At 36.5% G+C, this 15,718-nt stretch overlaps 1 protein-coding gene across 1 annotated transcript; it reads right to left on the reverse strand.

The window, feature by feature from the left end:
• Nucleotides 1-6,441: 6,441 nt before the first annotated feature.
• Nucleotides 6,442-15,443, reverse strand: LOC147841824 (uncharacterized). Its single transcript, XM_087273934.1, has 2 exons — nt 15,375-15,443; nt 6,442-9,843 (listed from the first exon to the last, which is right to left on the reverse strand). The coding sequence occupies exon 2, from the start codon at nt 9,710-9,712 to the stop codon at nt 6,614-6,616; it is 3,099 nt and encodes a 1,032-aa protein (XP_087130060.1). The 5' UTR covers nt 9,713-9,843; nt 15,375-15,443; the 3' UTR covers nt 6,442-6,613.
• Nucleotides 15,444-15,718: the final 275 nt, after the last annotated feature.

The raw sequence follows: 15,718 nt of genomic DNA on the forward strand, positions 1-15,718 counted from the left end.
ACAGCTTTTTGCCAAGTCTTCCATCCACCTCCTTCAACGTGACAGACTTGAAATGCATTCAGACGAACACATACATATGGCTTTTATTCACAGATGTACTGACAAGTGCTGGCAAATTGGGGACCAAAACTGCAATCTCTGGGGTGAGTTGAAATTATAGTGTGGTGAAAAGTTTCGAAAGTAGAGTGCTCTCGCTCAGGTCTACTTGAAAGTTACATTCAAGCAGGCTTTTGGCAACCCCGCTAAGAGCTTGACAACAAAACAAAGTTATTTGTAGCTCTGAAGTTAAAAAACCCTCGTGAATTGGAGTTTTTGTTGCGTTCCAGAAGCTGGACCCAATTTTCTATCAAAACAAGTTGGTGTGAAGAGCAAATCTGTGACCTGTAACCGAATACAGCGACATAGTAAAACGCTGAGACCTTAACCTTTCTGCCTCTGAGGAGCCACGATTGCGCTGGAGGTGATTTCATTAGCGCCGCATGAGGGCATAAGGGTGGCATAACCATGCAATGTTGTCAATGTGAAAGCACAGGGGTGGAGCTGGAAACACAAACCGCCCCACAGACCTGAAAGTCATTAGCGTACCCGTTAATTAGCTTCATTTGCTATGAAAACAAACTGGGGCCAGATGGTAAGGCTAGCGAGTATTCATCGATCTCGAATCCCACACCAGCGCACGCTTGAGTTAGAAAGTGGGTTGTCCGCACGAAAGACATTCAAGAGCTTCCTCTCCTGGAGCAGATTGGTGGTTGATGGTTGAGAGAAGACAAATTAGCAGCAAAAAAAGACAGACTTGAGTGAGAAGTACAATTATGGGTAAAAGACGGACTTTTGGCAAGCCAAGATGAAGGATTTGCAGGTCTTACCATTTAACCACAACGTTTTCACCAATAGAAAGACTGATTAGGCTGAGCTAAAAACGCCACAACAGACATTTCAAATTGAAGCCTGTGCTGTATATACAACGATCACACACCTGATTAGTGAAATAATTTGTTATTTAATGTTTTAAATATTGTAGACTTTTGCAGTAAACAGGGATATGTTATATTAATGTTTATTAATGATTAATGTTATATATTACATGTTTCATAAATAAATAGCATATGTTAGTTTAGCTGATATGAGTCATTCAGTATCAACAAAGAAAACTGTAAGAGTTTGGTCAAATTTGACAATTAAAAACTAATAATAAATCCAGAGGAAGAGCAATAGTAATATTGATTGAATATTACTAATATTAAATTAAAATCAAGTATAAACACTATATGCATAATTATAAAAAAAATCAAGTTAAATCCACTTAACAGTTCCGAGTTTACTCAATGGGTTTACTCATTTTTTAAGCAAAGTCAATTTGATGCTTTTAAGGCAAAACGTTTACTCGTTTTACATTATTAAAGTGACTATTCACATTTTATAGTGTAAATCAAGGAAAAAAAAAATTCAATTGCTGGTAGTATATTTTACAAGAAGCCTTTGTGCCTTTATAAATATACACTCACCGGCCATTTTATTAGGTACACCTTAATAGTACTGGGTTGGATGCCCTTAGACTTCCTTTGCCCTTAGAATGGCCTTAATCCTGCCTAATGCGAATCTCCCATCTCCAGCACATCCCTAAGGTGCTCTATTGGATTGAGATTTGGTGACTGTGGAGGCCATTTGAGTACAGTGAACCCATTGGCATGTTCAAGAAACCAGTCTGAGATGATTCACGCTTTATGACATGGCGCATTATCCTGCTTGAAGAAGCCTCAGAAGATGGGAAGACAGTGGTCATAAAGGGATGGACATGATCAGCAACAATACGCAGGGAAGCTGTGGTGTTGACACTATGCTCAATTGTTACTAATGGGCCCAAAGTGTGCCAAGGAAATATCCCCCACACCCATATACCACCCCCACCAGCCTGAACCTTTGATACAAAGCAATTTCTGACCCTAGCATCTGAATGTCGCAGCAAAAATCGAGACTCATCAGACCAGGCAACGCTTTTTCCAATCTTCTATTGTCCAATTTTGGTGAGCCAGTGTGAATTGAAGCCTCAGTTTCCTGTTCTTAGCTAACAGAAGTGGCACCTGGTGTGGTCTTCTGCTGCTGTAGCCCATCTGCCTCAAGGTTCAATGTGTTGTGCATTCATTGATGCTCTTCTGCATACCTCAGTTTTAACGAGTGGTTATTTAAATTACTGTTGTCTTCCTACCAGCTCCAACCTGTCTGGTCATTCTCCTCTGACCTCTGGCATCAACAAGGCATTTGGCCCCCAGAACTGCCGATCACTGGATATTTTCTCTTTTCAGACTATTCTCTGTAAACCCTAGAGATGGTTGTGCGTGAAAATCCCAGTAGATCAGGAGTTTCTGAAATACTCAGACAAACCTGTCTGGCATCAACAACTTTGCCACATTCAAAGTCACTCAAATCACCTTTCTTGTCCATTCTGATGCTCAACTGCAGTTTAAACTGCAGCAGGTCATCTTAACCATGTCTAAATGCCTAAATGCATTGAATTGCTGCCATGTGATTGGTTGATTAGAGATTTGCATTAACAAGCAGTTGGACAGATGTACCTAATAAAGTGGCCAGTGAGTTTATTTATTGTACATAATAAAACACTGAATATATTAAATGAAACTGCAATAGACGCTGTCATAAAACACACCTTAACAACATGTGCTGCAATTCGTGCATTTATCACCTTATCATACACTTGCATTCAGTCTCTGGTTTCATTGCATTATGCTTTAATTTTTAAAATAAAATACCTTTAGATTACGTAATACATGATGCCGCTGCATTCATTGAGTTTTCTGTATTACAGTGTGCCTCCTGCATGCAACATCTGTAACCTTGAGCATTTACAGCTCAGAGGACGCAGTTCACTATTTATGACCAGGTCGACGGGAAAGACTCCATTCTTGTGGTGGTAATCTAAGTGAAGCACTGAAAACAACATGCAATTCAATAAATAAAAAGGGTGCAGGGCTTCTCTTAATCCACTTCCAGATCTTTGGGTAGCCAACAGCGCTGCACTCATTTTAGCTAAATAACATGATTTCTGGTCATCTAATCTAGTAATGCTGCTCTTTTGAGACTACTGCCATAGCTCCAAGGTGTTTTAGTGCTTGTTACAGAGAATGTAACTATTATTATTATTATTATTCATGCTTTTTACTAAATGCTAAGGTGTAGTTTAAACTCTGTTGCAGAAATAAAGTAGTATATGGTGCTTTTAGATTGTACTAGAAGAATCGGTTTGGTTATTGGTGTGAATATGAGAAACAGAGGCACACAAAAATGACTAAAACATCATAGAATATATATATATATATATATATATATATATATATATATATATATATATATATATATATATATATATATATATATATATATATATATATATATATATATAATTTAGTATTATTTATTTGTTATTTTTTATGCATTTATTAAAAAAAATGTTAATGATCATTATATTAAAATTTGTTCATTAATTAACTGACTATAAAGCAGCCCAATACTTTTATTGGGAATATTTCTATTAAAACATTCTTAGTTTATTTTCCCAATGACTGTTTTCTGTTTCTATTTATTTATTTATGTATCTATTTATTTATTCATTCATTAAGTTTTATTTATTTATTAATGTATTTATTCATGTATTTATTCATTCATTTATTAATTTATTTATTTATTAATGTATGTATATTTATTATTCATACATTCATTCATTAATTTCTTTTATTTATTCATTTAATCATTTTTGAACTTATTTATTTATTCATTGACTTATTCATTTATTAGTTCATCAATTTACTTTTATTTATTATTTATTATTTTAAACATTTATTAATTAATTAATTAATTCATTTATTTAGTTACTTTAAATTATTTATTCATAAATTTATTCATTCATTTACTTTTATCTATCGATTGATATATTTGTTCATTCATTCATTCATTTAATCATTCACTTATTTATTTTAGTAAGTATTCACACATTTATTTATTCATTCATTCATTCATGGATTCATTTATTTATGCATTTATGTATGTATCTATGCATGTATGTATGTATTTATTCATTCATTTACTTCTTTTTGTTTATTTCTTTTTATAACTTTTTTTTTTTCCTTGAGAAACTGCTTTAACGTGTAATAAGCCTATTTATAAGCAGCTGACATGATTTGGTCCCACTGTGTTTTACCTTCAACTTAGCCAGTGCATACATTACATGCTGCTCAGCTATGTTATTGGCAGGAATGACTCTACATGAATGCAACTTAATCAACTTTTATTAGAAACATACATATGCAGATGACATGATTTGGTCCCACTGAGTTGTACAGTTAACTTATAAAGTCCAGTTAACTCACCAGGTGCATATAGCATATGATAGAGCTGCATGCACCACTGTTTTAGGCAGGAGAGGCACCGCTTGCATGAAGCTTATGCTTAAAATAAGCCGAAAAAACTGTTTTACTTTTTTTTTTTTTTTTTGTATTTTTGCCTCTAGGAAATCACAAATACACCAGAATTCAGGGTTCAAGTGAGTTTCCGATCATTTGTAATTTTCAAGGAGAGCATCTATATTCCTGGCAAGGAGCGCAATGATAAGTAGAGCAAGGTCATTTGCGTAATTTCCCTTAAAAATGTCCTCTCAGTCTCTGCTCCATCTCTTGCAATGTCCTACCATCTAATCTCTGCCAAGATCTGAGGAGCCCATTAGCTTGCTGTCGGAGGGGTCTGTAAGTAATCGTTTGCCGTAGAGGAATGAAATTGACAAGTGCTTAAGCCTTGAGCACAGACAGAACACAATTCCCCAGCACATTTCCGATAGCTCTATAATCAGACCAGAGATAGAAAGTCACATCCTCTGCCCATCTTAACAATCTTCATCTCTCCACCAAATGTTGCTCATCTCAGATGGAGAAAACTTTTTTTTTATATATATACCTCTTCTCTGCACTCAACCTCCTACTGTTTCTTTTTATGACTTGATATCTCATTCTATCTATCCTTCCATATGTCTATATATAGTGTGTGCTGTTCTGTACATAGCCTATTTTTATACTGTATATTAAAATGTTCCTTTCCTGGAACTAATGAATAAAAAGGCATTAGTGGATTTTTAAATTTTGTTGTATTCATAAATTACTAACTTGTTGACTATTAATAACAAACTTATGTCATAAAAGCATGTTGTTTTTCTAAAGTAATCCAGTTCATCAGAGTAGTCGGCACATGGTTTGGGTACGGGATTTCACTTACTGTGTGTTGTTTAGTTGTTTACACACTAAAGAGAATCATATTATAAGAATTGTTATATATATATATATATATATATATATATATATATATATATATATATATATATAGAGAGAGAGAGAGAGAGAGAGAGAGAGAGAGAGAGAGAGAGAGAAATAAAACAGTTCTGTCTTCTGTTCTGTACAGAGACAAGCAGAGCACATTCCAGAGTTTGCTAAACATTGCTGCTGTTGGACAACAATGTACTTTTGACAATTTTTTAGTCTAGAATGTAGTTGTTTAGATTGCAACTATGCAGTTATTACAAGGATAGTGCCTATTTTAAACTATTTATCATTTCGAAGCATCGAATTCAGTGCATTGGCCACCATCAGCCCGTCATTTTAGACATTATGCTAGGGAATCATTCAAATACAAGCTCTAAATCGATAGTTTCTGCTGTTCTGACCGTCAGCTGAGGATGTGTATGAGTGGTGGAAGAAAGTAGTTCATTTTACAAAAGGGTTTTTAGACTCTCATGTTTGATTTTTTTATTTTATATACGTGATTGTCATCAAACTGTTGTATGAGCACAATATCACATGAGTAGCAGGGCAATATGGCTGTATATCATCACTGGTGGGGCACTAAAGCACTCAGCCTGCGGCCTCAAGCCAACGCACACCTTTGACCAGTGCCAAAATACAGCCATATGGCACCGCTACTCGTGTGATATTGCTCATACATATAATGATAATTAGATCCAAGTATCAACAAGTGAACATCAAGCCATTTGATCACCAACTGTATTTTATTTATTATATTATTTCACTGACCGTTTTATGTATGGCTGATTTATTAAATAAAACCAAACAAAATAAGTCATTTAATTTTGAACTAGACTTTATTGATAAGCACTATTTTTTGCTGATTCATTTAAAAGACCTAATTCATATAAATCAATTGTTTGGCAATTAGACCATTGTAAAGCACAGATTCATGCAAATTCACACACATGCATGCATGCGCACGCGCACACGAACGCGCGCACTCGCACTCGCACACGCACGTGCGCACACACACACGCACCCCCACACACAGACACACACAGACACACACAGACACACACACACACACACACACACACACACACACACACACACACACACACACACACACACACACACACACATTTGATTCATTTTATTTGGAATGACTAATACTATTAAAACAACACAGCATCCAAATAATCGTAAGGAGCCCATAATGTTTCACAATAAAAGCAGCATGCAACCATTGATGATCTTTTGCGTGGCACTAGACACTCAATCCATTCTACGTGCAGTATTAAGTAAATGGATTAAGGATAGAGATGGCATCGTCTTCTCCACACATGAAGACTGCCTATTATTGCAGATACAGAACAATACTTTGCAATTTGTTTAGAGTTTTTTTTACTGAGTCCGGCAATTTGTAGTCCTCTCACACACAGTTTATGAACATGCCCAAGGCTACCGTAAATTAAAACCACCAACTTTGTGTTGTAGCCACACACTTTCAGAGCATTCACTAATGGTTGATATTTCAGCATTTTTTCTGAATAGCACAGATCCATGTATGAGTCAAAACAACAACCTACTTCCATAATCAGAATGTTTTTCAGTACTTCATTCACAACAACAATATCAGGAGTGTTTGGAAAATCTCTAATGACAGCACTCAGAACATGTGCATTACTGCTCAGTGATGGAAACCAGTTCATTCGTACAGTCTTGTTAGTGTATAGTGCACTGTGCACACTGACTCTGTCCACCTCTTTAGCTGTGATGTTCACAATGCGATCGTGACGTGTGATGTACATGCCTCTGAACGCGGGGCAGCCGTTCATTATGTGCGCTGTTGATTCCACCGTTCTATCGCTATGTAATAAGCAGAAGGGCTCGTGGTGTTTCGGGTACCACACGGACAGATTAAACTTTGTAGGAAGTGTTTGTAAACGAGCTCTAATGACAAACTTAAGAATAGTGTGGTCAATAGCGGGGTTGTGTAGCGCAGTGTGTGAGACTGTGTGATCCGCGCTCTGCAGGCAGGCCAGTTTGCCCTGCAGCCGCAGATGAGTCCAGTAACTGCGCTGCTGTGTGTAAAAGTGCTGGAGAATCTCATATCTGCACGTCCTGCCCTTCAGCTCCTTCTTTTCTCCACCATTATCTAAAGTTGCTTTAGCAGATGTGTTATCAATGTCCATGATCGCCTCATCGCTGACTTTCACCTGCTGTCCGCTCGTGTTCCTCCAGCTCAGCTGTATGTTATTGCTGCTGCACAAGTCATTCAGGTCCGGCCAGTCTGAGCGCACTCCAAATCCCACAGACGCTGTATCTAGCCTACCATTGAGTTTCTTTCTGAATCCTAAGAAACTTGGTTCTCCTTCAGCTGCATATGGCACCTTGCGTTTACCCAGATCCAGAAGGAGTGAGCTCCGGGCTAGCCTTTGTACTGTCGGGTCATCGCTGTTCAACATGTGCAATAGATGGTTTATCCTAGTAGCTGTGTAGATCCACTCGATATTGGGAAACCCGAGTCCGCCCTCTGTTTTATTAGTGAATAAAATACTTCTTGTCGTGTGTGTATTAAGACATAGCCATTTTCGCGCCAGCTGCACAGCCTTATCATTCATTTGCTTTAAAGCTTTCTTTGAGATGTGTACGTTAGCAAACAGATGTTGTATTTTGGAGAGAGCGATCTCACGAACTGCTTGAAGTTTTAGACAGGCTGGTAGGGGACAGCGATCTATTTTGTCCAGTCTGCTAAAATATTCATTGCAGATTTCATTCAGTTGTTCTTGCCATTCTCCAGCTACGTTAAATTTATGTCCAAGGTAACTATAAGTCTCATGTCTGGCATAAACTCTGATCGCATTTCCTGAGATTGTGAACACAGGTGGATGGTCATATTTGGCTCTGTACCACCTGTTGCCGCCGGATCGGCGTTCATAAAACACTGCACACTTGCTGTTCTTCACCTCGAGTCCAGACCACTGCAGAAAGCGGTCAGTGTCTGACAACATATTGGTAATGACATTTTCCTCTCTTGACACTAAGACGACGTCATCTGCGTAGGCTTGGACGGGATTCGGAGATATGACATCGGGCGGGGCGAGGAGGCAGATCCATTTCAGCCATTGGTTTAATGCTAGAATAAAATTCACTGCGCTCCAAGGACAGCCTGTTTTAATTCCAACTGTAAGCTTTATGGGTTTTGTCAATTGCTGTCCGCACATTACTTGTATAAAGGATTTCTCATATACATCCTTAATTATGAGTCTGTACTGCTCTGGCAGTTTAATCTCTTCAAGAGAGCGAATCATTTCACTATGAGGTAAAGACCCAAAAGCATCCCGAAAGTCAAGAAACACAGCAAAAAAGCGTGAGGACTCGTGTTTAAAGTCATCAATAGCAGTCTTCAAACAGAAGACATGTTCGTTCATTCCTTGCCTCTCTATATATGCTTTTTGCTTTGTTGATAGTATACCAGAATCCACAAGCCAAGGCAGAATACGATTTACAATGCATTTCATAAATACCTTGTAAATGGAGGGCAGCAGTGATATATCCCTCCAGGTGGAGGGGTCTTCCGGAATGTTGTCTTTCTTGGGAATCCTGTGGATGATGGCTCCTTTCCACAAATCAGGAACTTTTCCATTGATTAAGCAGACATTGAAAATCTGTGTTAGCGTCGTTGCTGTAAAGTGTTTTGTTGCTTTAAGCACTTCATAAGTTACCCCGTCAGCTCCACAAGCCTTGTTGTTGGGAAGGCTGAGAAGCACTTCTGTGATTTCATTTGTGGTGAAGTTGGAAATTCTGGGCTGTGTGTTGATATCAACCGGGCCAAGGATGCCACACCATGGGGGGCTGTCGCGCTGGTGATGCTGCTGCCTCGGTCCACACTTCTTAACATAGTATTCATATACCTTAGACAGATCACTTATGGCAGGAGGAGGAATCGGGTGAGTACTATTATTTAAGATGATGTCAATGGCTTTACCTCTACGATGTTTCCAGAGATAAACGAGCTCATTTTGGCTCACCTCAGTTGACTCTCTCGCTCTGCTGGATTTTGTCGCTCTGTTGAGCGCTGGTTGAATAATTTTCCGTATGTAGCGCAGCTGGTGATCTATCCATTCAGTGAGTGTGTGCTGTTCAAATTCGAATGGGAATGCTCCACAAAGAGGGAATTTTCTCAGAATTCTCGCTGTATATTTCAACAAAGGCAGGCCTAGTGGCCGTCCGTCTCTGTGCACTATTGTGTAAGTTCCGTTCTTATAATATACTCCACAGAGGATGGATATTAATTTTGTCCAATGACGCGGATCTTTACCGGTAAAGAATATGACTTGTTTATCGCTCATTAATTTCACGTCCAGAGTTTCTCTGAACTCCTTTTCTTGTGCCTGAAAACACATCCATTCCTGTTCAGAGAGCGGACGGGTATATTGTTCAAAGTGTGTTAAGTTAGCGGCTGTGTGATTTCTTTTAGGAAAAGCGTTTCGTCCGCGGGTGTAAATCTTGCCGCTTCTTATGGCGTCCTTAACACCTCCGTGAAGTTGGCACCCCATAAAAACAAATAATCCCCAAAACTATGCCATTCGTTTGTGCTACGTTTGTGCTGATTTGTGCCGCAAAAACGAACGTTTGTGCTGGTTTGGGGTCTGAGATATTAAGCATTATTTTTTTAACCGTGTGACGTCACTCTCCACCCCATGTTGCGCAATTGACTTCAAAACAGCACGGGTCGTTTGTGCTCGGTTTGTGCTGGTTTGTGCCGTTAAAACGAACACGGTATCTGTTTTCCTCTTTTAGATATAAGCAAAATATTTCGGGAGCCGTGACGTCACTCTCCACCCCATTTCCTCCAAATTGCACAAAACTGGTATCATTCGTTTGTGCTGGGTTTGTGCTGGTTTGTGCCGTTAAAATAAACACTTTATCTATTTTCGTTGTTTAGATATAATCAAAATATTTCGGGAGCCGTGACGTCATTCTCCACCCCATGTTGTCTAAATCACACCAAACTGGTCTCATTCGTTTGTGCTCGGTTTGTGCTGGTTTGTGCCGTTAAAATAAACACTTTATCTATTTTTATTGTTTAGATATTGCCTTATCAAAACATTTCGGGAGCCGTGACGTCACTCTCCACCCCAGGTTGTTTAAATTGCACAAAACAGGTGTCATTTGTTAGTGCTGGATTTGTGCTGGTTTGTGCCGTTAAAATAAACACTTTATCTATGTTTATTGATTAGATATTGCCTAATCAAAACATTTCGGGAGCCGCGATGTCATTCAGCGCCCCATTATTTCCTCTAAATTGCACAAAACAGGTGTCATATGTTAGTGCTGGATTTGTGCTGGTTAGTGCAATAACAATTAACACTTTATCTATGTTTATTGATTAGATATTGCCTAATTAAAACATTTCGGGAGCCGCGATGTCATTCAGCGCCCCATTATTTCCTCTAAATTGCACAAAACAGGTGTCATATGTTAGTGCTGGATTTGTGCTGGTTTGTGCAATAACAATTAACACTTTATCTATTTTTATTGTTTAGATATTGCCTTATCAAAACATTTCGGGAGCCGTGACGTCACTCTCCACCCCAGGTTGTCTAAAATGCACAAAACAGGTAAAGCTTTAAAATCCGTAACACTATGTGAATCTTACAATATTCTCTCTTTTTTATAATAGATGACTGTATTGTATGTGATCTTGTAAACATCACTGTGACCTTGCTTTAAATTTAAAGTGCTTTTTGTAATTTATATTTCCCCTGGCATATTCTTTAGTTTGTCATTTTGTTTTGTTCTGTTCTCTACCCTTGTTGTTAAAGGTTTTGTACCTTTTCTGTATATTTTTGTACTCTTGTTGAACGCTTTAATAAAAAAAAAAAAAATGCACGAAACAGGTGACATTCTTTAGTGCTGGATTTTTGCTGGTTTATGCAATTAAAATAAACACTTTATCTGTTTGTATTGTTTAGATATTGCCTAATCAAAACACTTTGGGAGCCGCGACGTAACTCTATATTGCACCAAACAGGTGTCATTCAGTTGTGCTGGTTGTGCCGTTAATAAACACTTTATCTGTTTTCCTTGTTTGGATTTAACCAAAATATTTGGTTAGATTTGTGCTGGTTTGTGCCATGAAAATGAACAACAGATATTTATATTTGTGCACATATGTTACTTTCGTTTGCTCACAAATTGTGCTCGTTTGTGCTGCAAAAATATTATGTGTAAAAAAAATAATATCAGATCATTAAGAGGTCTCTCCACCCCAGTTGCTACATATTTACTAAAATAGTCTCATTTGTGTTATGACATATTTAAAAAATTGCAAATATATGACAGAAGATTGTGATACAATATGAGGCATATTAAATTCATAGGCCTACTTTCCACTGACTGGAAATCATCCACCCGCACAGTTGGCCTCAAATTAAAATATAATTCGGATATTTTTTTTGGAAAAAAAATATCTTTTTGAAACAAATTTCGCATATAGTTTGTCTCTTTAAAAGCCGCTTTTCCAATCGTTCGGACCCTTTTGTATGCTGAACTGTTAGGCTCACATTCCGTGCTAAACCAGGCAAGACAGCAAATCAATTTTATTTGGAGGGAAAATGACCAAAATTTAACGTGATAAATGAAAATGATTGGAGGGGAAATAAATGTATCAAAAATTTTATACATTACAGAAAAATAAACAATGATAATAAAACAATAATAGTGCATTTGTATTATAGTGGCAGAAATATATTTTTTGACAGGCCTTGGGCAAAGTAAGCGTGCACTTTCACTAATAAAAAATATAGCACTTAAATTATTTCATTTTTAACAATCAATAAATTACACAGAGGTTTTATATCAAAAGTTGATAAAAATATAAAATATACATTTTGTTGGTAAAATAACCATTTAAACAATGGCTGCTATTCATTTTAGTATTCAAACATTAAATACCGATTTTTTTCAAGTTGAATAAAAATGAAAATGAAACAACAGCATATCAGGATGTAAAGCATATTCATATTAAAGCAATTCCTGGTTGAGATTTTAGAAAATATAGCTACCCAGTATATATTAAAGATCACAGAGAAATTACATGTCCTCAAAAATGTCCAGCTTATATTTAACTGAATTGTATAAATATTAAAAATTGCTCATTTTGTTTTTATTAAACATTTGTTATTTTTTATTAGCAAAAACAATATCAACATTTAAGAATCTATATTTCATTCATTCATTCATTCATTCATTCATTCATTCATTCATTCATTCATTCGACTTGTTTATTGGTGCATATATAGGCTATAATTTAAATTATACAACAGTACCTTGGACAGCTACAGTGCCACTAAAGCTTTCAAACAAAAGTCCAAAAAATTAAAGTTTTAAAGTTTAAATTAATTTTCTCCGGTGACGGCCGACATCACAACACGCCGTATAACCGTCCTTCTGGTGGTAGCCTATAGCCGGCATTAAATTACAAAACAAGCTGTCTGGGCCTTGAATTAAAAAAGTTTAATTATTTCCTCATTGTTTAAAGAGTCTACAAGTTATTAAATATAAAATAAATATAATAATATTAATAATAATGACAATAATAAGAAGATAACTAAGGATAACTAAAATGTGACAAAATATTACATGTTTATCTTTTATTAAACCAAATCAAAATGGTCAAAATAACATCCTACAGCCCGTGATAAAAACGCACAGTGTTTACCAATTAAGTGAATGTAAATATTTTATATGATTGTTGTTATTGTTATCATTATTATTATTAATTGTAATTAATTAATCAATTATTTATTGTTATTTTATTGCCATTTGGACATTGTTCTTTTACTGTATGACAAACAACACAATCACGAAAACCAAAACTTATCTGTAGAAAACGCAGAGCCTATGTGTTTGCATGTGTTATAATCTATTTTTCCCCATAAAATAAATATTGACTAAATAAGTCCACTAAAGCTGCTTTACTTAATCATAAGTGGTAGGCCTACCTACCACAACAGAAAAGTTTAGGCTGCTAGTTTAAATACGAAAGCAGCCTAATATGGACGACCAGATGATAAGAGTATTTAAGAGAAAATCGCTGCATGGTTAAACAGGTAAAACAAAATGTATATTAATACATTTTTATAAAATTAATAAATAAAATTAATAAAAATTATTTATATTTTTTTGAAATTATTTTTTTCCCCTATCGTTAAGCATGCTGGCTACTCATATGAGACTAAAACGAAGTAGATAAGTAGCAGGGTTGTAGCCAATTATCTTTATATTGGCCAAGCCCTTTTACTTGGAATAAATATGTCAAAATTATGTTCGCATCCTTCATGCTTTTTCTAATAATAAAAAGATCTCAGGATAACCTTGGCCTAGGCTATCTAAAAAAAAAAGCATCTTAAACAAAATTTCTATCAGCACAAACAAATTTAAATATTTTAAAATATGCGGGTAGCTGATATCATTATCTTTCATTCAATATTTTAATAAAAGAAGCAACACTAACGAAACTTTCAGGTACAATCCAGCACAAATGAAACGCACACAAACGAGACTCTTTTAGTAAATATGTAGCAACTGGGGTGGAGAGACCTCTTAATGATCTGATATTATTTTTTTTACACATAATATTTTTGCAGCACAAACGAGCACAATTTGTGAGCAAACGAAAGTAACATATGTGCACAAATATAAATATATGTTGTTCATTTTCATGGCACAAACCAGCACAAATCTAACCAAATATTTTGGTTAAATCCAAACAAGGAAAACAGATAAAGTGTTTATTAACGGCACAACCAGCACAACTGAATGACACCTGTTTGGTGCAATATAGAGTTACGTCGCGGCTCCCAAAGTGTTTTGATTAGGCAATATCTAAACAATACAAACAGATAAAGTGTTTATTTTAATGGCATAAACCAGCACAAATCCAGCACTAAAGAATGTCACCTGTTTTGTGCATTTTAGAGGAAATAATGGGGCGCTGTGTGACGTTGCGGCTCCCGAAATGTTTTAATTAGGCAATATCTAATCAATAAACATAGATAAAGTCTTAATTGTTATTGCACAAACCAGCACAAATCCAGCACTAACATATGACACCTGTTTTGTGCAATTTAGAGGAAATAATGGGGCGCTGAATGACATCTCGGCTCCCGAAATGTTTTGATAAGGCAATATCTAATCAATAAAAATAGATAAAGTGTTAATTGTTATTGCACTAACCAGCACAAATCCAGCACTAACATATGACACCTGTTTTGTGCAATTTAGAGGAAATAATGGGGCGCTGAATGACATCGCGGCTCCCGAAATGTTTTGATTAGGCAATATCTAATCAATAAACATAGATAAAGTGTTTATTTTAACGGCACAAACCAGCACAAATCCAGCACTAACAAATGACACCTGTTTTGTGCAATTTAAACAACCTGGGGTGGAGAGTGACGTCACGGCTCCCGAAATGTTTTGATAAGGCAATATCTAAACAATAAAAATAGATAAAGTGTTTATTTTAACGGCACAAACCAGCACAAACCGAGCACAAACGAATGAGACCAGTTTGGTGTGATTTAGACAACATGGGGTGGAGAATGACGTCACGGCTCCCGAAATATTTTGATTATATCTAAACAACGAAAATAGATAAAGTGTTTATTTTAACGGCACAAACCAGCACAAACCCAGCACAAACGAATGATACCAGTTTTGTGCAATTTGGAGGAAATGGGGTGGAGAGTGACGTCACGGCTCCCGAAATATTTTGCTTATATCTAAAAGAGGAAAACAGATACCGTGTTCGTTTTAACGGCACAAACCAGCACAAACCGAGCACAAACGACCCGTGCTGTTTTGAAGTCAATTGCGCAACATGGGGTGGAGAGTGACGTCACACGGTTAAAAAAATAATGCTTAATATCTCAGACCCCAAACCAGCACAAACGTTCGTTTTTGCGGCACAAATCAGCACAAACGTAGCACAAACGAATGGCATAGTTTTGGGGATTATTTGTTTTTATGGGGTGCCAACTTCACGGAGGTGTCCTTAACCGCAGTTTTCAGCGTTGCAATTAGGCACATCACTTGAATTGTTTCACATTGGGCTCCTTCTGCGTACACACTTTACATAATTTAGAATGTCACTTAAAAGAACCAGTTCATAAGAGTCATTTGTTTTGTTTGGGAACTGAACTTCCCTAATTCTGTACATTGCAGATTTACGCTCACACACAAACACACACTTTAATTAATCTCAATTTCTATAGCGCTTTTACAGTGTAGATTGTGTCAAAGCAGATTAACATAGACGTTCTAGTAAATTAAAACTGCTTCAGTCCAGGATTTAGAGTTGAAGTTCAGTTTAGTTTAGTTCGGTGTAATATAAATGTAAATTT

The sequence above is a fragment of the Danio rerio genome, chromosome 11 (assembly GCF_052040795.2).
Source record: "Danio rerio strain M-AB ecotype USA chromosome 11, GRCz13ab, whole genome shotgun sequence".
NCBI lineage: Eukaryota > Metazoa > Chordata > Actinopteri > Cypriniformes > Danionidae > Danio > Danio rerio.